The following is a 24,873-nucleotide window of genomic DNA, read 5'->3' as shown; positions in this document are numbered from 1 at the left end:
GGTTCTTTCATGCTTTCCACCATGAAACTGAGTGGCTAAATAAAAACACAGAAGCAAGTAAACATTCTAAATTTGTTATCTTGGTACTATGTAGTAGTAGTTAAAATATGTCTTTAGCCTCTTCCTCTCTTCTTTTAGGGAAAACTATTCCAAATAATATACAAGAGTAGCCTTGGAGTTAAATTACTGTATTGATCACAGTTTACTTAAGCAGATGGGTAAGAACTGGTAGGTCACCTGCTAGTCCATTCTTTGGCAATTGTACATTCTTTAAAGTTTTTTTTTTTACAGTCTATAGTGTGCCAAAAAATGTTTCTACTGCTTTCTCTGGCAAATAATTCCACACTCTATTTTATTCCTTCAAGAACATTCCTTTTCTGTTTTCCATACTATAATGCTGGACTAATTGAGTGAAATTAATCAAATTTAACATAACTCAAACTATACAAATGTCATTATCTGCCATAGACACCTACATAATTAATATTCCTAAATAAAACTTCTAATTAATATTCCTAAATAAAACTTCTAATTAATATTCCTAAATAAAACTTCTAATTAATATTCCTAAATAAAACTTCTAATATCTAATGAGTGTAATATAAACATATTTAATGAATGTAATGTAAGAAATTTTGTAGAGCATTTGCTTAGCATCTTTCTTTTCAGTGTGTTGAATATTCCAGAAAAACTTAGTAGTAACATTCCATTTCGATTTGTTAGCTGTTTTTTAAAAGTTGGTTAGTATTATTGCTGGCATTGCTAATTCCGAAGTTGCTACCCATTATTACAAAATTAAGAAGTGACTAGCAACAATGTCATTTAAATCTTCTCCAACAAAAATCCTGTCAACAAGAAAAGAGCTAACATTATTCTGATGAGTTCATCCCAAGTGCGGTGCTGCTCTACAAGTATTTAATATAATTTTTAATAATAATTTCATACTATATATAATAACAATTTTATACAATTGATGTTACTTAATGTGAACAAACGATGGAGTTGATATTAAATAATGGTGGACAAGTAGGTAAATGGTGACAGAGTTGATATTCACTGATGTTAATTGGAGGTTGTATTTTTTACAACCAGGGCTTACACTAATATTGTAGTTAAAAAGGAGTAACAAACACTTCAAAAATTATTAATGGAATTTGTTGCATCAGCAGTGTATCTCTTGGAAGTGATACAGTGGATGTAGTTATGGTAATTCAATATAGTCACTGTAGGATGTTCTTCAGTAGTAATTCTGTAAGTTTGTATTCTTACCTCTCCTTGTTGCAGTCTCCCCCTTCCAGGCTCCCTAGGAGCTGCTATGAGGGTGAACTGCAGAATGCTTTGCTGTCTTCAGTGCTTTGTTGTAGAACATTTGTACGTTGTTACAGAAAATTTAAGAAGACTTTTTGCAAAATGTTACTTTCTGAAGATATATTCTACCTGTTGTATTATTCAAAGTAGTTTAATGTAAAGATGCAAAAATACATGGAGATTAAGGGGAACAAGAGGCTTTTGTCAAATAGTAGGGGCATAACTGGAGTATCTGAATTTCCCAGAAATAATTTCATCATAAGTGAAAAGTAGACTAAGAAGAATGCTAGCATCAAGATGAAGTGATTTTTATCTTGTTCTTATAATGAAAATGGTCCAGCTTTAATATAGTATGTTTAACAGAACAACGCCCTACAGATACTATTTGATTTTACAGCATTCCTTTGATGTTGTCTGACTGCCCTCTTCAGGATGACAATGAACATGTTAGTCTGCTTAATGCTAGTATCTAGTTCTAGAAGCAGCCAATCCAACACATAATTCATTATTGTAATTGTAAATATAATCTGTTGAATAATTGTTTTAAGTTGCAAGTTGTATTCAGTCAGTAAGGGTGAAAGTTGAGTTTGTCTTTCATAAGATTTGTTTTTTAAGGGGTGGAGATTTTTTAATGATATATTTTATTCAGGAAAAATTTATTCCTAAATACACGACTATTCCACTGGAGTTGTGTGTAATGTATCTCATGCATAAGGCTGTGGTCTCAGTTAAGAGGAAATGGGAATGAGAGGTGTTTTTTTTACAACACCTATAGTCTTCTTCTTCTTTTAGTGTTCAGTGCAGAGTTTCTGTCTTGAAGGTACAGTTTTTAATTAAGTATTCTGTGCCATCATACACATGGAAAATATTGTTATAGAATAGTGTTTTGAGAAAAGCTGAAGACTACATTTATGCTGCTTTTGCATCTAACCACATGCAAATAGAAATTGCCAAATACTGGAGTGTTGGTTTGGGATCTATGATTAGATACGATTAATATGATTAATCACTAAAGTGGAAGTAATTAGTGAAGGAGCACATGTAAAGATGAAAGTATTGCAGGGATCCTTCCAGGTTGTTTTCCTTTGCTTTTTATTGAATTATTTGTTGATACGGATTTGTCCTGTGGAAGAATTTATGTTTCTGTCTGTTGTTTTGTGGCTCTTCTCTGTGGGTAAGGATCCCTAGTGTTTGTTTTACTTTCTTCTCAGTGCAGACATGACCAGGTTTGAAACAAATGAAGCAACCAAACCAAAACAGAAACAACCTTGAATATAGAGCTGTGAGGAAAGCCAATAGAAGCCTTTCTTACAAATACAAGTAGTAATAAAAATGACTTTGTAATGATGATGGAAAGGATTATGTAACTGTATGTTGTGGAAAACTATCCTTTATCACTTTCAAAACATGTTTTATAGAAATAATAGTGGGGATTTTTATGTTACTTACAAACCTCCTGTCAGTTTAATTGCTTCCCCAGTGTTTAACAGATTTTTTGGCATAGTGTGGGCAGAGCTTTTTCTGTGCCTTTGGTATTTTAGAAGCAATACTGCAGTCACATTTCTTCGTGATTTTTCCACTAGTTTCAGTATTCCCCAATCCTCTTCCTCAAGTAAATCCTGGTATTGTACTTGAGGACCATGTAAGTGTCTCCATAGGTAGATGTGCTTGCAGATTTCAGTGATGCTTGCCACTCAGGCTGCTCCTGAGGCTTCTGTGTTTTCTGAGGCTTTTAGATGTGGAAAAGATTAACATCTGAAATGTCTCTGCTTTTAGTTTGACTTAAAACATTTGTAATTTTAGAGAAGGCAAGTACGAAGCAGAGAAGCGTAATGAACTGAAACTTCTTTTGAAATGGATAATATGGATGTTGAGAGTGATACTGCAAGAGTAATTCATCTAACTGCTGCAGCTGGCTAGGGTGTCTCTTTTGCCAGTGAATGCCACACGGATGTATGTTTGTTTCTTTTAGGCAAGCTAACGAAGAATATCAAGTGCTGGCTAATTCGTGGCGCTATTCGTCTGCTTTTTCAAACAAGCTGTTTTTCACAATAGTGGATTATGATGAAGGGGCGGATGTTTTTCAACAGGTAAATGCTGCATATTGTAAAACATTCTTAATGTTATTTACTAAAGGACACTAGAAAACAACTATTTCTGTAGATACATACCTCTGTATGTGCTTCATGTGTAAATTCTTTCTGGTTACAAATAACAGATGCTGGAATTTCTATGACAAGGGCTGCTTATGTAATTGGCTACTTTTGGTATTTTCCAGGTGTGGTTCCTAATGTTTGTTTATAAATTAACTGATAAACATGCAAAATTTCATCAGCCCATTGTTAAAGTTTTCTGGAGGTAAATGTAATGCAAATAGCATTTGTATTTAAAGATTTTCTTTGGGGGAAAAAAATGTATTTTAAGACATCTAGTTGCCTTTATATAAGAAAATATTCTTCAGATTTAGAACTCTGTATGGAAGTTCTTCAGGCTATAGAAAATAGACTTTTGGTTTTCTGTATTGACTGTGAAGAGTGAGTTACTTGAGAATAGTCTAAAACTCCCTCCTAAATTGAGTAGTCAAGAAAAAACACATTCCTGGAAAATTTTGCTTATTACTGCAGTGCTGTTCTGTTTGATATTTATCTGTTGGCTAAAGCTAAAAATGGAGATTGAGAAGACTACCAAGTTTTGAAGCTCTCTTTTTTTAGCCGCTTTTTGGTGCAATGTGAGAGTAAAGTTTTTGGAGAAAATCTCTACTATTTAATTTTCAAAAATGTGATATTTTTGAAGTTTAATTACTGTATTTCCTAAATATTTTTGCTTCCAATAGACATTTTCGAATATGTTTTGTTAAGTATGTTTATTATTGGTTAAAATTTGGCTTTATAGATTTTGAAATAACCTTTAAAAATTTCATCTTACATTATCCTTTATGTTTACAATAATACAAAATATACTGTTCAATCTTGCCTTACGTCGTCAATGTTTATCAGAATAGTCCAGTCTTTTCCTTATGTAAAAGAGAACAGATAGAGTTTATTTCAGATTACGTACATTTAAAGTTACATAAAAGTTATATCAAATTAGATAAAATTTGTAAGTTTTATGGCTTCTTGTGAGAAATACAATGTTAAGCATAAGGGACACCAATTACCAATGACTTTTAACATGAATTTTGAAATAATTCTGTTCTTGTGCATATGCATGCAAAGCAGTTCTGTAATAGTGATACCAGAGCAAAAAGAGAGGGAGGAGGAAAAGAAATCATCATCAACAACCGCAACAAAACCCATTGTTTTGATTTTTGTTTTTTATCCCATTTGTTGAGAAATGTCAAAACATCTGCAAACCAACTTTCCCTAGGCCCTGTACAATGTCAGAGAGCTTCTGTCTCTCTAGCTTCTAAATCTTACAAAATATTCTGTTAAACTATTTCACAACAGATCTCAGCCTTTCTAAGGATATTTTTATTTAGGTATTAGTTCAGTAAGGAAGCAGGCTGTTTTTTACTTAAATGAAAAACATTGAAATATCTGGAAATTTCTAATGATTAGAATGTGTAATCTGTACTTGATTAGATAATGTTTTGGTAATGTCATAGAAGTCATTTTGCAGGAATGATGCAAACAAGATTACTCTTCATTTGTTATTCAGAGATCTCCGTATTGCATTATTTTATCCAATTTCAATATTTCTCAAGTGTTTTTTTTTTGTTCTGTTTCTGAGATGGACTGAATGTGGAGGAATTTTGTATAGTAAAATTCTAATATCCTGTATCACCTACCAAAGCTGAAGTCAAAACGTGAACATAAAACGGCAAATAGATTTATATTTGTTTATCTTCTTTGATTTTTTTTTTCCCTTGTACGAAGTATAGCTGCAGAACATAGTGAAGCATGCTCTGGCTTTTTGTTCCTTTTAATTAAAAGAGATCTGAAATCTATTGACATGTATTTAAACAAATGTCCAGAACTGATTCATTGTGAGTAGTTCCGGTGACATCAACGCGTGAATTAACATTTGTGTGACTCCTAGAGAAAGTTACGTCACCTAAGATGTAGTTATGTAAGCCTTTTGGAATTCAGACAAGACTGATCGTTAGTGAGTAGTCTGTCTTCAAACCAGTGGCGGTGTAGATAGAATCATAGAATCATAGAATTAGCCAGGTTGGAAAAGACCTACAAGATCATCCAGTCCAACCATCCACTAACCACCAATAACCCCACTAAACCATGTCTCTCAACCCCACATCTAAATGTTTCTCGAACACCTCCAGGGACGGTGACTCAACCACCTCCCTGGGCAGCCCATTCCAGCGCCTGACCACTCGTTCAGAAAAGTAGTGTTTCCTAATGTCCAGCCTAAATCTCCCCTGGTGCAACTTCAGGCCATTCCCCCTCGTTCTGTCACTAGTTACGAGAGAAGAGGCCGACCCCCAACTCACTACAACCTCCCTTCAGGTAGTTATAGAGAGCGATAAGGTCCCCCCTGAGCCTCCTCTTCTCTAGGCTGAACAATCCCAGCTCCCTCAGCCTCTCTTCATAAGGCCTGTGCTCCAGACCCCTCACCAGCTTCGTCGCCCTCCTCTGAACACGCTCCAGGGCCTCAATGTCTTTCTTGCAGTGAGGGGCCCAAAACTGGACACAGTACTTGAGGTGCGGCCTCACCAGGGCTGAGTACAGAGGGAAATGATGAATAGTTTAGTCTAGATAACTTTGGATTGGTGACAGCTAGGGAAGAGAAACAATCTCAATTTCTTTTAAACATTTTTTCCTTTAAATTTCAACCTAATATTCTTTAATTGTTTGGAAGGAAGTGAGGTCTCTGTTTTACTAATTACAGGAAAGTTCTTATAGTGTGTGGAAACTATAAGGCATAAGGTACTCAGAAAATACTGAAGGTACTGCAGGTGAAATACTGTGAACAGTGAAACATCTCGAAGACTTTATAAGAAGAAAATGGCAAGGAATATTCTGAGCAGTCTTTTTGCAGGACTATGCATTAAGGTGTATTTAAAAAAACAAAACAAAACAAACTAACTTATGATTTGGGAAGTCAAATTAAGTTTTTCAAACTAATTAAGCTTATGTTGTCTGGTACGTAAAAGATAAACATTTTTAGGTATGAAGTTACTAATTTTTTTTCTATTTTTCCTGGTTTTATAGCTTAATATGAACTCTGCTCCAACTTTCATGCATTTTCCTCCGAAAGGTAAACCCAAGAGAGCTGACACATTTGACCTGCAGAGAATCGGATTTGCAGCTGAACAGCTAGCGAAATGGATAGCTGACAGAACAGATGTTCATGTAAGTCTTTCAACAATTTTAAAAGTTGGAGCCAAATGTATGTACCTTGGTAGTTTGAGACAGGCAGATGATAAATGCCATCTCTCCTTAATACCTGTTTTTCCCTCGAACATGGAATCTTAACAGCATTTAAAAAAAAAAAAAAAGGAAAAAAGTAGAAGTCATGGTAGCTACAGTTTGAAGATTACATTCTTGCTTTGTAAATTATATGTAGGCTTTTGTCAATGAAAATAAGTGATGATATTGTGATAATTAGTTGCTAATAAACAATATGTGCTTGCAATAATACATACAAAATAAATGCAAAGGTAGCTGCTTCTAATTCGGACGCAACATGCATATTGGTTTAAAATTATAATTATTGCAGTGTATTATATATATGCATATAATTTGTTATATATGCCAGTTTAATTTTTTTAAGAGTCAAGAATGGAAATATTCTGTATTTAAGTGTTTGAATTAGTAGCAAATTATTAGTGCTTAAAAACTGCTTTCCTATTACCTAAGCAAGTACTGTTTCTTCTTACTCATGGATACATTCAGTGATTAGTCTTTGTTAATACCAGACTTCAGATGCTCATTTTTTGTGTATACGGAAGGTGTTATCTGTGTATGAATTTCTTTGCGATCTATGTGTATGCATTTATCTTTTTCAGATTAGAGTGTTCAGGCCTCCAAACTATTCTGGTACAATTGCTCTGGCTCTTCTGGTATCTCTCGTTGGTGGGTTGTTATATCTACGAAGAAATAATTTAGAATTCATCTACAACAAAACTGGCTGGGCCATGGCAGCTCTGGTATGCACTTTTACTACTTTCATGCTTTGCTTTAGTTCCCTCTTTTAGCCTATTTTATGACTTGCACAGTAAAGTAAAATCTGTCAGTACATTGATCAGGGTGGTACTAACAGATGAAGATTCATAACCTTAATTTTGGAGCTGACTCTTGTTAGCAGTGATTATCAGTTACTAGGAATCATTCACTGAAAATTATTGTTTTTCTTCAATTGTTAGCTGCAGATATTGTTTGAACTTCAGCAGGAAAATATTTCTAATAGAAAGTGTTACTGATGTTTGTTGTTATCATTCAACTTGCTGTTTGTAAAAGCACTAATGTTACGGTAGGCTCAGTGTGGATGTTGATGTCAGAGTATTGCTTTAGAGTAACAAAAGGTTAAGAAAATTAACAAAGCTTTTATAGGTTTGTAAGAAAGTGAAACAAGAACAAAAAAGCAGAAAAAGATGGAATTCCTGCATAGTGGATTCGCTGGTACTGACCTCACTGATCCATTGTTAGCCTGCATGAGAGTATTTTATAGAGCTAACCCTGAGGAAATTTTAAATCTAGCTAACAGATTGTTGCAAAAAGTCAACTAAACCATCAATTCCCCAAATAATTGATTAAGTTTGAATGTGCATTGGGCACAAACTGAAACAAAGTTCCATATGAAAATGAGAAAGAAAAACTTTACTTTGAGAGTGACTGAGTACTGGACAAGCTACTCAGAGAGGTTGTGATGTCTCCTCTGGAGATATTCAGAACCCACCTGGACACTTTTCTGTGCAACCTACTGTAGAGAACCTGCTAGCAGCGAGGTTGGATGGGATGATCTTCAGAGGTCCCTTCCCATTCTTAAGATTCTGTGATCACGTTGGTGGTCTGTTCTCCTATGATTCAACAATACAAGACAAAACACTACCTTCTTATGACACTCAGGTGATGAGCTCACTGACAACTTTTATTACATCAGTTCAAGGAAGAAGATTCCTAGTACCTGTTAGGTTGTAATTCATTTTGATATCTAAATGATTAGCAAAATCTTGAAGTGAGGTCACTGTTCAAAACTCTTCAATATTTGCCTTTTGAATGCCTCTGTTGAATAGTGGTTTCTGATAATGCTGTTCACTCACATGCTATTGTAGCATTTCCTTCTAGTGCACATGGGTACATAGTATACATTCTTTTGTTTAAGCAGCATGTTAGTCTACCCCATTCCTTTCAATATAGAGAGCCAAGGGCAGAATGTGTTCTTTATTCCAGAATGTAATTCGGAGTATACTGAGCTCTAGCACAGAGTTTTCACAATTCCCTTCCAAAGTAAGGCTGTTCCATATAGTTTGTTCCATATATTTGTTTAGATTACTGGTATTTATCAATGATAATACTTTTCTAAAAAGTATCAGAAAGCTTGTTTGATAAAAAATGAAATAAAAATATGTAATCAATAGAATTTCCTGTGTTTAACCATGCACCATGTCTGTGGACACAGCAATTTTATTCCAATGTCATGCCTCAGTGTCTTTGACGAGAAGCTTAATGTTGGGAAGGAGGGAGCAGGAGGAGTTGTTCTCTGTCTTGCAGAGGTTAAAATTCAGTTCTTCAAATGAAGAATCATTCTATTACAATCTGCATCAAATAAATAGTTGAATACATAATTAACTTAAAAACTAAATTAAGAAAGTTAATGCATCAATTTTTTCTCAAAATATTTGCTGTTATCTGTGGCAGCTGTTTGACATTTTACATCTGAACATAAATGTAAACTACAGCATAGAAAACTTCTAATTACAGTGAACCAAGCTCCTTTGGAGAGAGTCACTGCCTAAATGTGATCAGACATTTAAAAAAAAAAAAACAGCACAACATTTGTGCCTTTTAGTACTTGTCATCCTACTGATTACATTAATTGGTAATGTTAAAAGGGATAAAAATGGTATCAGTGTGATTTATTGCTGTTTCTAATACTGCTTCCTGTAAAATCTGTTTAAAGATGAACAGCTCTTGAGAGGATATTTTAGAAAAACATCCTATATCTGAAAGTAGATAAGTAGATAGCTGAAGTCACGGTCAATTGCTGTTTTATTAAACATCTTCATTACTCTGTTCCCTTCACAACATTGTCAAAGCCCCATGCTGAAAAGTGTTGTTTGAGCAAAGTTTAGCCAGTTACTGTGATTCCTTTTGGTTTCAACCAGATCTTCGTGGACATACAAGTTAAGTTTGAAATTTCATTTGGTGGAGTCAACAGGGAGTCCGGATTGTAGGCTTTGCACAGATGACCTCAGATCCTCTGTATGTTCTGTGAAATGACTAGAATGTGTCAGGATTCATAGAAGTGAACATGGACAGTCATTAATATATTCATTCTAAGATATTGTGTAATTATGATTGTCTTATGTTGGTGCTTTTTTTCTACCACTGGAACATACTTCATTTACTAAAACTTTTTTTTTTGCTCTTTTGAAGAGCTTTTAATCTCCGAAATGTTGGAGAATTGTTTTTTTTTTTTTTTTTTTAAATGAAAAACTAACAGTGTGTCTCTTCCTAAAAGGTAGAAAAAAATCACTGCATAACGCACCTCTACTCACAGGAGAAAAAAGAATAACAAAAGTGTTGATTAGATTGATATTTGGTATGACTATCAACAGCAATAAGTTGTCTTATAAATAATATTTTCAGCAATATTTTATCTAAAAAAAATTGGAATGCCATTTCTAATGGCACATCTAATGATTTTGATAGGCTCAGAATCAAGGGAACTTTCATTTCATGCATCAATTCCAGCTCTAGTTAACACAAGACTCAAATTTGTTTTGTCCTCAGTATTAAATTGAGCAGTAGCAGTGTAATTAGCTGTTTTCATCCCCTTGTGGAAGCACTGGAGACTCAGTAGTTCCTTGTATGCCTTAGGCATTTTTACTTGCAGCATTACCCAGAAGACTTCTAGAATGGCAAAAGGTGGTGGCTGAGAACCTAATATTAAAAAAAATATCTTTTGGAATCACAGCCAAAATTTATCCCCTGTATTATTTTAGACTTTAATTCAATTCTTACTATGATATTTTTCACTCTAGGTGTAATGCAAAGATGAGGCGGGATTTAGACTTAAGTCCTTGTATATTTTGCAGAGTCATTCATTTTATACTGATAACAAAAAGCAATTCAAGTTCTTGTCAAGACTCTTCATTTCTTAAGCAGAGAGTAAAAGGTCAGATGGTGTAAGCTGAGCGAATTTCTAACATTTTAGATAAGGAGTTGCTACATTTCAGGCAACAGTTCTAGTGCTGAGAAAATATTTCTTCATTTGACTAGAATATAGCGACAGGAGGGCTTTTCAAAACAGTTTATTTACCAGGTTGCCACCATGCTTTTCTGCATGTAATTTTCAGTTTCATTTTTGGTGTGTATTTCAGTTTTGCTTGTGGTGTCCGTGAGGACAAAGTCTATACTCAGATTTCAAGATACCTGTATAGGAGTTGGTTCTTCTGGGCAGAGGATGTCAAATCACTTGAATGATGAGATGAAGCATGTATTTACTGTTGTCTTAAGTTAGTGATCATGAGAGCTATGTTCTGTGCCAATGCACTGCACAGTGCCTGGTTCAGACAGTACATTCATAATCAGTTACAGCTCCAAAGAAACTTAAAGAATATCATGGCTAATAGTAGCTTCTTTACCTCCTTCTGAAAATGAGGATAGAAAAGCAATTTGTTTTATTCCAGGATACAGAAGGAAAAAATTGGGCTCCTCTACATGGTAACTCCAAAAAACAGCAATTAATGCAAGTTATTAAAGCATTTTCTTTTTTTTCCCCATAGGTAGAGGTTTTAGAGATGCACATCACATTTAAAGATACAGAAATGCCTTCTCTTTGCTTGTGTACTGTAGTTCCTGTCCTTGAAATGTCTGTGCCTTGCTAGATTCTAATAAGTGATGGATTTCTCTTTAGAAATTGAGTACAAATCTTGCAGCCTTTATTGAGTGCAAAAGCAGATCTGAACTGGGTAGAAGGGATTAAATTTCTTTACAACAGTAGTTGCGAGTTGGATAAAATTTACAAATCTAGAATAATTATAGAAACTAGCTACAGAACTGGCTGCCTGGGTCTCCTCATTTTTGAAATAAGGCTTCTATTAACTACATTTGTAAATGAATCTTGAATTTTCTTATTTTTATGTGTTAACAAAATAATTGGCATGTTTTCAAGTCTAAGCTCGTCGAGAGATATAATGAGCTGCTTTGTGTAGTATCTGCTAGCAGGAGGTTTTATTTCAAAATGCATACCAAATGGCCTTTTAAGCTTCTAATACTTTTATTAAATAAACCGGCAGATAGTGTTAAACAAACCTTATACCTCTGAGGAAGTAACACATTAAACCTAAATCACTTGACAAAGTTTTGAAAGATCAAGAACAGTAGAGAGATTTTCTCCGTGTACCTGTAAGGTTGTGTCTTACTACTACTTTAGTGTTCTGGAGGAACTCTTGATGTTTGTATACCTTGTCTCTATTCTTAGGAAACTTGTGGTACACACAAGCACACCACTGCTGAACTGAGACCCATTCCCTGTTATGAGAACTAAGGCTGAGATTCTTCACTGTGAAGCCGTTGATAAAAACCCCCACTTGCAATTTGTTCACAAGGTTCCTGAGCAGATAGACCTATTTATAAATATGGTGCAATTAGGACTGGTAGTTGAGGTGCGCTTTATTACCATTGAAGCCATCCTGTTTATATATTTGGTCCTGGGACCGTAAAGTGTTGCAGCAAGTCATTCATCCTTCCCTCTCTGCATTGCTTGAGTTGATCATGCAGTTCCACTCTTTGCTGTTATCCTTTAGATGCAGAATAAACTAGCTAGATCAGGAAGCTCCTAAAATAGCTAAATCCAGAACTCCCCTGATAATTGAGATGGCATGCAGCTGGTAAAATATTCTGGGAGTATGATGAGGAGAAAGAAGGGGGCAGGTGTATGAAAAGGCTGTCCTTGGTAAGGTGTGAGTGGTATGGTACTCTGTAGAGCTGCTAAAGGAGGGACTCTACTCTGCCTGGGTAAGTGGAGTTGTAAATCCCATTCAGTGCATAGAGGAAAAGGCCTCAGTTTTAATCTTCTTTCTACCCTTTTAATCCTTTCTACCTTGACAAGATACAAGAACACTGGAAAGGGACCATTTCTCTGCGTGTGAGTTGTTTCATTGTAATTTAAATAAAACCCTTAGGGTAAATATGAAGTCATTAATCATGTTAGAAGTCATTCGTAGAAGTGAGTTTGTAAAAGCTTGATCCTGAGAAACATCAACTCACAGTATTGATAAGAGTTATGGAAAGTTCGGATCCCAAAGCATGGGATCACATGGAAACTAAGGAGTTCGAAATGATAAGCATGGAATATCACTGTATCTATGATACATGCATGAGTTCTAAAAATAATGGGGTATATTTCAAATAAATTTTACAAACAGTAGAAGTCTGTAGATTCCTATAATAAATATTGTGGAACAATACCTCAATGATAGCAATAAGAGAGTATGGAAAGGAGCAAAATAAGCTTGAATGTCAAGTACTATCTATAGCATACCAAATACTTGGTTAACAGATATGATGGAAATGCTGTTTTTTTTGACAGACTTAAGGTAGACTAAAAGGTTCTTCCAAGTATTGTCACCTAGGTATTTTTTTGTTAGATCTTACCGTGTTGTGAGACAATTTATTTTTACTAGCAAACATTAGAGAGCTTCAGTAATTTGAGAGAATTCTTAGTTATGAAGTATATCATTAATAACAACTGAGGTTTTTTATGTTTATGTATGGAAACAGATTTGGCTCAAGAGACTGTGAATTAAATACATCAATTACAGAATAAGTAAAATGATCATTTTCATAGAAAACTGTTCTCTTTTGGTGTTTTACTTTCCATCTATCTAACTTTTGGAATTTCATCTCTATCACCACACTTCTCTCACCCTCTTCAGTTTCTACACTTTTACCTTCACATAAGCTATTATATGATTCATCACCAAAATTACAGTATAAATTCTCAGCTAAAATGATCTGCAAGATATGTTTCTCTTTGCCAGTAATTGAAGCATATAGTCTTTGTACTTTATTGGATATTAATAATTAAAACATAATCTGTTTGCCGATAATCACTACCAATATGCTTTCATCTGCCATATTAATTACAATACTGATACACTCCAAGTCCTGTTATGTAAAAAATGAATCACATCTTATACTTAGAACCGAGAATTTGTTCTTAGTGTAGCTGAAATCTAACAGCATATTCCATGCAGTAGATTCCATACTGGAGTTACTGGGCTACAGAACTATACTAGCTTAAATTTATTTCACAAATGCATTGCTAAATGTTATTTCCAGAAAAGCTGAAGAGCTCCTCCCCACCTTTTTAGTGAAAAACAAATTTCCCTTCTCTGGTTTAGCAAGCCATCCTGGTAAAAATAATTAAATAAAAATTTTACACTTGCAATCCATCTACTTATTGATATGACTATACTGTGCTAGGGGGAATATACATATGCAGTAAAAATGAGAGTATATGTAGAAGCAGGACTTCATTTATACTGAAGATTTTAAAGGATTATTTCTACTAATTAATCAGAAACAAATTTAGATATTTAGAAACGTATTTATCAGAAACATGAATTTTTCTCATTTGGTAATCAGAAGGTATTATACCTTCCTCTTGTCATAGTGACTACTGCTGTGACTATTATTTTTGTCAGTGTAGATTCTGCAGTATGACCTTCTGCAAGAAATATTTCACAGTTTTCATAGATTCCTAACTTAGCTCTCCATAAACAGAATTTCATATTTCTGTTGACTCAACCATAGGACTTTGTCATGGCTAAAATGAATCACGGTCATCTAGGACACACAATAGGACTTTCTTAAATGGATGGATAATTGGATTTTTTTCTAGTTTGTTTTTATATTGCTTCATGTACCTTATAGCAAACCAGTAAGCTAAATATTTGTTATAGAGGCAGAATTAACTTCATGAAACGTTGCAGAAATCTTGAATTGTAGCTTTCAGAATATTTGCAATGAATGCCTTCTACAGTCATAAGTGCTTTCTACTATACAGGTGTGTAAATATGACAATTCTAAGTGCACATAAAGAGGTGATAATTTCAAGTCAGATTCTGAAAATTTGTCTTTGTAAGTAAATGATTGTATTGGTTTTCTGTCTTTGTAGTGTGTTGTATTTGCTATGACATCTGGTCAGATGTGGAATCATATCCGTGGACCCCCGTATGCTCATAAAAATCCTCAAAATGGACAAGTGGTAAGTTAATTCTTTTAATTTTGTTTTGGGGGGGGGGGGGAATTTCACTTCCTACGCTGAGTCTGTGACTACAGATATTTGCAATGTATGATGCTGGGCCAGAGTCTGAAGTCTCAAATTTGAAGCATGTTCTGTTACAGAATTTTTGGTGTCTTTAGAAAATTCTACCTCCTTTGATTTGCACAGTGAAATTTCAAAATTCTCTTATCACACTCTCAGCTGCAGTGAATGTACTATTATGTGTTTTATAGCACACAGTTTCCAGTGCTCAGTGATAAACGGGTTTGACTTTTTGTAGAAACATAATCCCTCTCAACGTGAAAAGCAAATTTTTTTTATTTACACAAACCTTTGAGATCTGTAACCTCTTCCTCTTGAGCATTTTAGTTAGAAAAGAAACAAAAGAGACAAAAGAAACACATGAAAATATTTGCCATTTTCCATCATACCTTTCAGATTCCTGCTGAATGTTCAGAACTTTACATAATGCTTTTTCATGTATTTCATTACTCCTTCAATTTAAGTTCTTTATCAGCTTCTTAGGAAGTTACTATTAATTGAACACTCCTGAAATCGCTATTATATGCTGATTGTGCTGTCTTTGAAGGAATTTTCATCCTTGCTCCTTTTTGCTCACAAATTAACAATTGTTCATCAGAGCTCACAAGGTGAAACTTTTTGCCTACTTGTGTGGGGAAGGGAGGGGTTCAGTGGACCTTGTCTAGTTTCTGCTACTCTTCCTTATTTACTACTTTTCTAATAAATTGTTGTGAAACTTAGGCAGGAAGCTTTCTATGCATGTATGGCATGTTGAGCCATGTTCAGCTTTGACCATTACTAGTTAAAAGAGATTGGCGGATGTCTTTGAACTTACAAAGAGAGAATAAATTTTCTTCTGTCTTAATTGGAGTAGCTAAAAAACTATGGTTTGATTACTGATCTGCTTTGTATCAGGAATATAGCAGCATACTGAGATCATAAAGTGACATGATTCAATCTGTCAACTTTGTTATGCAGAAGTAGAGCTAGTAATGTAATAAATAATCTTTGTAAAACACAGTTTATAAAAGTTTAGAATTTTTCATTTCTGCCTTGTGGTATTAAACTTATGAAGATTTCCTATAGAGTGACAGAAAGAAATACTACATAGAAAAAGCACCATTTCTGTTAAATTAGTTTTTACCATACTCAGACTTATACACAGTGCCTTTTTTAAAGACTTGTTTCTGAAGTACAATCTACATTAAATAATTTAAAAATATCCCTTTTTATTATTCCTTGGTCTTTGCCATCCTGATTTGGTTTTCAGAGTACGACTCAGATTCTCTCTGAGTGTCTGAAAAGCTGCTACTTTGGTAGTGCAAACACAAGCAACCAAATGATGAAAATAATCATAAAGATGATCTTAAATTCTAGTTGCTAACCTGCTATATTAGTCAACATGTATAGTTATCTATTTTTACTCCACTGGATGTCTTCGGGTAAGTTATTTTGATTCTGTGATTCACTTTCCACATGTTCCTGTGTCAGTGCTTCTATCTCCTTGGAGCTGTCTCTGTCAGTAAGTAAAAAGTCAGATTCTAAGAATTAAAAAAGGTATAGGTAGATACAGGCTCACCAAGCTCCTGATTAATTTAACATATCACTGACAAGTACTGTTGTAACTTAAAGCTCTGATTTTTACAAGTGCTAGAAGCTTAAGTGTTCACAGACCATTACATGACATTTTTTCCAAAGAACATTATTGAATATTTTCCTGTTTCATTTTTTCTAACACTTATCTATGTTCCTCTGAATCTGAAGTCATAAAACCACTTACATAATGCTTCTGTAAAATGTTTTCATCCATGATACCATCCACAATAGCACTGTAGCATTGTTTTTGAATTGTTTGGAACTGCTATCTTTACATCTGAATGAAATTTAATTCATTGCTTTATTTCCAATGTCCAGGACTTAGTACCAATTCCAAATTTACATGCCAATTTTGTACAAGGATTTCTTGTTTGTCAGTATTATGTACCACTTTCAATGATCTTAACATTTAAGCTCTTGCTTTCAAGAGAAGGCACAGAATAGCTCACCCAGCTTGGTTGTTTTATTGTTATGTTCAAACTTCATCATTCTTAGCTTTTTGAATTTCATAGGAGTTAGTAGTTCATTCTGTACTGTTGGGTCTAATATGCCACTAGACTTTGAAAGGGGTAATATTCTGTCTTCATAAACTATTTCTTGCCTCAGACATGTCCATTTATTTGCTTAGTTCTTGTCATAATTTTAGATGACACTTCATTTCTCTTCCTTAAATCCCTGTTTTTTTTTCAAAAGATGAAAAGGCATTTGTTTGCTTTCCTTAAACAACACTACTTCTTGCTATCATTTTATTGTAGAAATACTGTTAACAGGTCTTAAAATTTTTGACTTGTGCTCTGCATTTATGATTCTTTGCTTGATTACCTAAATTACTTTGTTTCTGCGATCATATTCTTGGAATAAAGCTTTTAAGCCGAATTTCTGTAATTCTTAGTTGATCTGTTCAGTGAAGTTGATATGCTCTCTCACTGAGGTCCTGTATTCATCCCCGCATTCAGTGAATTTTAGGCTTGGGATTCATATGTTATCTTTCAGTTCTACTTTAGGTTGACCGAACTGGTTGTGCTAGTCTTCTGTCTTGATGTTATCTGTTGTATTTTGGGATAACTAGTTGAAGGACAAGCTTGATCTAAAAACAATGAGAGTGGTTTTCAAAGCTCATAATTCTCCTTCATTATTTAGAAGAAATGATTAGAATTTTGAAAGTTTGTGTGGACGAGGAGATGCTGTATTTTTCTTGTCAGATATTAGATGACTTTCCTACATAAGCTGATGCTTTGTGAAATGGATAATAGTTTTGTTTGCCACTATATTAATTGGATTCTTTTCAATGTGTCTTATATTTTAAAAGCTTGTTAAAATTGTTCAAGTGTGACAAAAAGTATGTTCTTAGGACGTAATTTTTATATGTTTTGGTAGTTCTTCTAAACAGAACAACTTTCAATATCAGATCAAACATAAATATTTATTTTACATTACAATATTGTTTAACAGTTTTAAAACAGCAGATTTTTTTTTCAGGACCAGTCTTCAAAATATCACTTTTCAAATAGCCTCCCTGACAGGGATGTCTAGTAACCTGTATGTTTCTGAAGTTACATGAAAAATGTTTGACCTCTCTGATTCATTTTTCTGTTTGCCAATGTAAAGATAAGGCACTCTATGAAAATTTCTACTTGGCCTATCAAGATACTAAATTCACCTTAGGTTTCTATAGCTAAGTAGGAAAAAAACTCTTCATCTAAGTCTTGTAAAAACAAAAGCAGAAAAAAAACACCAAAACAACCACCTGAACTTTTTCTTGGAACTGTCTTTAGAAATACCTTCCCTCTCAAGCTCAGTAGATGATAGTAAATAGTCTTTTTGCTTTCAATATATGTGTAAATATGTGTGAATGCAGGTTGTATTTGGAATGTACATGTGATTTTTCTCAAAGTGGCCATGTTATTTGGTTGCAGCTTTAATATATAAAAATATAATTTTGCTCTATGATGTGTTATTATGTATTTGTGTATCTTTTGGATTTTTTTAAAGGTCATACAGGTTATTGTACCAGTGCCTAACATAAGATATCCAGATTGGCCTTGTACCACAGCAGTGTTTTGGTGCATCTGTCAACAATAATCATAAATGTACTGTTGAAATTAGTACTTTTTTTTAACAAGAATAGCTAATTCTGTTACTATACTTGATAGAAGTGAGAAGTAGGTTATTTACTTTGGGTTTATTTATTGAAGTAGATTTTCTGTAGTCATAAAAACTGAATTTTCTCAGAAACTTCATCTAGAAAAGTTTCTCTAGCCTTTTCTTAAAATTTCCATCTTGAAATCAGTCAAGAAAAACCTTAGCAATAGGCAGTGTAAGGAATTGAGCTAATGTAAAACAAAGTATCAAGTAATTCTGTCAACAGATCAGCACATTAACAAATGAGCAACGTTGCAGTGTTTTGAAAACTATTAACAAATGCATCTGTCCTAACATTTGAGGTTGAAGGGTGGGTAGTTATTGCTGGCTTTTCAATAACCTTCTGTATAACAAATGTTTCTGCTTTGATATTGGAGAAGGGCGATCGTACTCAATATTTTGCACCCATTTTTAATGTGGGAAGAGAAGGAGGTAAGAATTCTCACGATAAGAGTTTTTTAGATGAGAGATAAGAACCTCTAAATTATCAATTCTTGAGGCATACATGCTATAAAAGTTTAGATAGGCTCATTTTATTGCAGTACTGTATTTTGGTTCAATAAAGATAGAACACATTCTCATCAAATAAAAGGGAATTTTGGACAATCAAGCAGGCAACAAGTATTTTGTCATGATAAAATCCAATTAAAAAAAAAGCAGCCAGATTTTAATATGTACTCATAACAGAAATTCAATTTTAATTGATCAGTATTTTCAAGTAATAAACAGTTCTTCCCACTGCCCCCCTTCCTTTTAACTATGTGTTGATAGTCTTCTAGAAGCAATTCAGTTTCATTTGGAAAATGAACTGCTCTATGCAGAGCAGTTCTTTTTTATATCAGAAGTCAGATAAACTTCAACTATGTGAAGCTGTGAAGCATCTTTAGGTAAGGAGACAGAATGTGCAATACAGAAAAAATACACTTTTTTTTAAGAAGATAAAAACTGAATGATGCATGGAAAAAGCTATTCATGTACTCCTGTTGCTTATCAGAACAAGAGCTGTTTTAGTAAGTAGAGCTTCAGAGCTAGGTGGGAATCTAGTTTTTCTCTTTTCCTGGTCTTTTCTGGCTGTGTAGATGTCAAAGGCAAGTGTTTTCTCTTAACTGAATAGTTTTGACTGGAAGGTACCTATGAAGAACATCTAGGCCATCTGCTTGTTCAAATCCGGTCAGGTTGCTCAGGACTTTGTCATAGCCAGTTTTGAATTCATGCATGGACAGAGATTTCCACAACCTTTCCAGGCAACCTGTTGCAGTGTTTGACCATCCTCATAACTCGTTAAATTTTACCTTTTAATTTAATCTTTTTATGCTTTTAAATTTTATTTCCTTCAAGAACAGACCAGGTAAATTTTATCCTGTTCAGCAGATACCATTGACTTTAATATAATTAAACTTGGCCAAGCAGTAGACCTCTTCAGAGTTTCTGAAAGTGTATCTTTTCTTAACTGGTGACGTCATTAACAGATCACAAAAAAACTTGCACTGGAAATGAGAAAAAGATATTAAGCCTGGAGAACTTTCACTGTAGCTGAATAGAACTGTGCAGACATTATTCCTGTACCTTAAGATTGTTGCTTGTTCTAAAATCTTAGGAAATGTTTTCAACAATTTTGAGAGATTGGAGAAAGAAGAGAGGAAAAAGTCTTACCAGCTTTCCTTGTTGCATAGCATATTCTTTTCCTACATCAGATAGTCTATTTTGCGAATATTTCATATTCCCTTCCAAAAGATAACCTTTAACAAAAGGGTACTGATGTTCCTTTTGTTGAAGTAAAATTTCAACATTATGTGATGATTGAAGTATCAAAATATGTTCTATCCTTCAGAGACTTCCAGGGTTAAAGATCTGGTATGTTCTGTTGAAGAGCACTTCAATCTCCATATAGTTTTCCAGTAAACATAAATGCTGTCATTTCAGTGTGACAGTGTTAGATTTCTCTTATGCCTGTGAACAATGTCAAGAGAAAGAACAGGCATTTGAAGGGCTATCTGAATTTTACTGCTGCTTTTTTTTTTTTAATCTGGAAAGCAGCAGTTATTTGCTACTTGCTATTTTGATATATGTATAAAATGCTTTTTGTGTGTTTTCAAGGAAATAAATTAGTCTGATTTTTTTTTGTCCAATATTTATTCCTTTCTTTGCCAAATCTTTCGTTTTTACTGACTGTTTCTGAAGGAACAAATAACAAAAGACACCTAAATTAAAAGATAAACTAAAAAGTTTTATTGTATACACAGATTGTTCTTCTGGGCCTCTAATAAGCAGTAGGATCTTACCTTTTATATACCAAATACTTCTCTGAGTTAAAACTTTCTGCTATTCTGCTATGTCCAAAGGACATGGATGTATTGCCAGTACAGTGTTCTGTGTGTGAAAACAGAACTTTAAAACTGAGCTCTGGAAATACGCAGAAATATTTGGGCATATTAGTATTCACAGCCATTTTGTGTGGCACTAAACTGGAGAGAATTTTGACAGTAATAGGTACCTTGCTTCTGAATGTGCATTTAACAGGAAGTATACTATGGTAAGTGGAAATAATGCAAGCACTGGATCAGCTGCACAGTGTAAGAACAGATTTTAAGAATTGATTTACGAACCAGATTGAATTAAATTAAAACTGTTAGTCATTTCATATCTCAGTAATTGATTGCTTGTTTTATTATTAATTCTCTCTGGAAAATACAAAATCACAGGAACATAGTGTGGAAGTATATGCTACTGTAGGGGCTCACAAGAGGGACTGTAGTATGTTTGCTGTGTAGTCTTTCCACTATCATAGCGTCATATCATGGAATGGTTTGGGTTGGAAGGGACCTTTAAGATTGTCTAGTTGTAACCCCTCTGCTGTATACAGTGACACATCCCACTAGACCAGGTTACTCAAAGCCGCATCCGGCCTGGCCTTGAATGCTTCCAGGGAGAGAGCATCCAGAACTTCTCTGGGCAACCTGTTCCAGTGGGTCATCACCCTCACAGTAAAGAATTCCTTCTAAAATCTCCCTCATCCATTAAAAGCATTCTGCTAAGTCCGGGACTACAAAAATATATTACCAACCTTGAATATCTCGAAAAATAAAAACAGTAAACAGGCTTTAATTTGTTATTGTTCTAGCTGTTTTCCTCCTTTTCATTTTATTTCCTGTTCTCCCTATTAAAATGTGTATATGCTTCATTTATTGAAGAACAAACAGTTAAAGTCCCTCCAAACAAGCCTTAAAGGCTAGGGAAAAATTCTAGAGGAAACCACTGTTACTCAGAAGTTTTTCTGTATAAATTGAAAAACATACCTTCAAAAAGGCATAGCAGATAGAGCTTGGGATAGAGTGGAGTCCTGAAAATAAACAGCTCAACTGAAATTGTAAACACACAGCAACCTGGAGAAGGATACTGCCTATAGAATAAATATAGTACCAAGTTAGGAAGTGCAGTCCAAATGTATAATATGGGTTTGAGTTTTTTCTTCTTCTTTGCTTCTCAGTATTTTTAACATTGGACCAATGACACCATTTCATGTAGCCCTGTAATTCTAAATGTGCAAGAACTCAGAAGCAGGAGGAGCCTTGTATGGCCAGTCGTGGGCAAGTGCATCTTATCAAAATCTTAAACTTATTTAGATTTTGTTCCGACACTCATTTCAGAGCACCATTGTAGCACTTTGTATTCTAATGAAACTTTTTTTAATTGACTGATTTGCCATTTATTTGTCATTGCTTGCCTCTGCGCTGAGTTCCTTCTTGTCTCTTGTGTATATTTACGGATATCCTTCCTGTCAGCCTTCATTTTCTAAAGCGTGGACAAACTCTTTTACTCTTCTTTCCAATAGAATAGTATTTTGTTCTTTTGACTGGCTTCCTGCCCATTCTAGACAAATCCTGACTAGAGGCGATGAGTAGTTTATTAATATATTGCAAATGTGTTTTGTGTTTTGAATCTCACTTAATTTTCTGATGGACAGATCACATTAATGAAGAACATGCTTATATGCACTTCTTTCTCAGTTGTTTTTCAGATGAGAACATAATTTGTGGAAATCATTCTGACTTCTCAAGCAGATAGCTTTCATTTCTTCCCATGTAATGTAGTGTTATTTTTTAAATCTGATTTTTTTTCAAGCATCGGCTGAATTTGTTAGTACCTATTTTTGTATGTAAGTCATCAACTCGATACTTAATAAATTACTCCCAAATTGTGGGCTTCTGTTAAAGATTTCTTGAAGCCAGTGGTGCCAGTTATTCAGTGTTCTATAATATTTGCTCTAAACCCATTTTTCCGGCTTTACATTTAGCAGAACGAATAAGTCCAGATAAGTAATAACACATTTGTTTGTCAAGAGGATTAGTTGCCTTATGAAACATATTTTGTCCACTGAATATGGTCTCAATCTCTTTGGAATAATTACTTCATCTCATTTTTCATGTTCCTTTCATATGTTTAGCTGTTCTCTATTTCAAAATTAATCCAAAAGCATTTCAAATTAATGAAAGCTAAGTTTGCTTTCAGAATCCATATGCTTTCCATGTATGCTAATCCATAGATACACACTAGCATACTATGATAGATTTGGATGGGATAAATATATAAAAAATAACATTACTTTTAGGCTTTAAGGTTCATCTACTTAGTTTTGAAATTAGTATTTTTGAATTTGCCATTAGTGTGGCATAGGTGCATTCTGTCAGCTGCAAACCCTTGCTTCCTTTTTATTCATCAATAGCATTGCTGAAGACAGAATTCAGAAATTAGGTCATTACCACCCTTTACTGCATGTTAACTTCTTTACTTGCTCTGTATTTTAATGGCTGAAATATGAGCTATCTTTTTTCATTTCATTTGCAGAGTCACCTCGGCTTACTTCTTGAAAACTCTCATTTTATCTGTAAGCTTTCTGACCTTTTAAGAGAGAAGTGTGTATGCTAGTCATTCTGTTTCCACTCTTTCTAAGGTCTGGTTCATTGTTATTCCATTTGGGATTATTAATTAGCTAGGTCTGTAATCTGTTCCTGAAAGGTCATTTATTTATTTATTTATTTATTTATTTGAAGATGTGTGGGGTACAGATCCAAGATAGCTTAAGGAACTATAACTGTTAGTTTGTGATTCATTCAATTCACCAAATTTTCTAGTACAGATGACTTCCCTCATTAATTTTTCATTTCAGTTGAACTATTTGGAAATACGAAATCATAAAAGGAAAGTTTTAAATGTGTTACTGTTCATCTTTTAATCTAATTTACTAAATTAACACGGGTCATTTTTTCTGACATTTTTGTAGTTCCTGTGACTTTACAATACCTTTTCTCCTATGAAAACTGTACTTAAAACAGTATTACTTCTTGTTGAACCAGTGAGTGACTGAAGATATAATCTGCCAGTTGTCACATACACATCAGTGAAGCCTGTTGTTATTAGTATCTGTTTCAGTTTCTATCTAGAATATTAGTCTTATGTCTATTGTAAGGAGTTTTTTTTCTAAAGCTTTTCAATTGTTCAGCTTTGTGATATCCTCTACCATGAGTGGAGCCTTGGTTATCTGTTGAAATTTTTCTCTTTCTCCAGGGCCTGAAATGTTCTGCTGAAGCTCAGCTTACTACTTTCTCACTTCCATTTTTCTGTGAATTCACTTGCATCATTACTTAGTTCAGATAAGGAGTGCTCTTTGGAAAACCTCAATCACTTTAGTTTCCACCATGCTTGTATCCTGATTCTGTGATGTGGTTCTCATTACACAGGATTCATGGAATGTGTTCTTTTTGAATGAAGACAAAATGTGGACTCCAGGAGTTCTCTCAGTACACCTCCTACTACTGCTGTTTTTGTCAGTCCATAGAATCAGAGAGGAACTACTGTGAAGTAAAACCAAAAAAAAATGAAATATGTAGAGTGGGTTGTGCGTTCAGAGAATCAATAGGCACCACTTGCTCATAGAAACAGCCTGGGAGTCTTCAGCAGCTAAGCATAATGATCTTTGCATCAGTAGTGATGGTCTTCTTCCAGTCAAGTATTGATATTTCCTCTGATGTGAACGGTGATATTGAGCATGAGGCTCCAGTTCCATGAAGGTATTTCAAACACAAATTTTTGTCTGATATCCCTGTTCTTGGGACAAGGTCTGTCTTACATTTTACCATATATGCTCTGGTAATGGATTCTCAAATGAATGTTCATCTTTTTCTTGCTGATATATGTATATATGAAAAACACAGCTAGAAGTAACTTTGAGATGTGGCAACATTTATCTTAGCAGCTACTGTAGTCATCATCTATGTTAGGCTTCTCTTACAGAGCTGCTCCTCTCCATCTCTGAGGTTGTGATGCAGACACTAATAGTTTGTGTTCTCTGATTGTTGTTTCATTTGGGGTGATTTTTTTTGCCTTGATCAGCTT

General features: G+C 34.3%; 1 protein-coding gene across 1 annotated transcript in view; it reads left to right on the top strand.

The window, feature by feature from the left end:
* The window catches only part of TUSC3 (tumor suppressor candidate 3), a 117,397-nt gene that overhangs the window by 45,727 nt on the left and 46,797 nt on the right, over nucleotides 1-24,873 (top strand). The window contains exons 3-6 of the mRNA XM_021395411.1: nucleotides 3,281-3,398; nucleotides 6,477-6,617; nucleotides 7,274-7,414; nucleotides 14,614-14,703. Of these exons, the coding sequence (XP_021251086.1) occupies nucleotides 3,281-3,398; nucleotides 6,477-6,617; nucleotides 7,274-7,414; nucleotides 14,614-14,703 (490 nt within the window). The remainder of the gene's footprint in view (nucleotides 1-3,280; nucleotides 3,399-6,476; nucleotides 6,618-7,273; nucleotides 7,415-14,613; nucleotides 14,704-24,873) is intronic.

The sequence above is a fragment of the Numida meleagris genome, chromosome 4 (assembly GCF_002078875.1).
Source record: "Numida meleagris isolate 19003 breed g44 Domestic line chromosome 4, NumMel1.0, whole genome shotgun sequence".
Taxonomy (NCBI): Eukaryota; Metazoa; Chordata; class Aves; order Galliformes; family Numididae; genus Numida; species Numida meleagris.
This window is presented reverse-complemented; position numbering and strand designations above follow the sequence as displayed.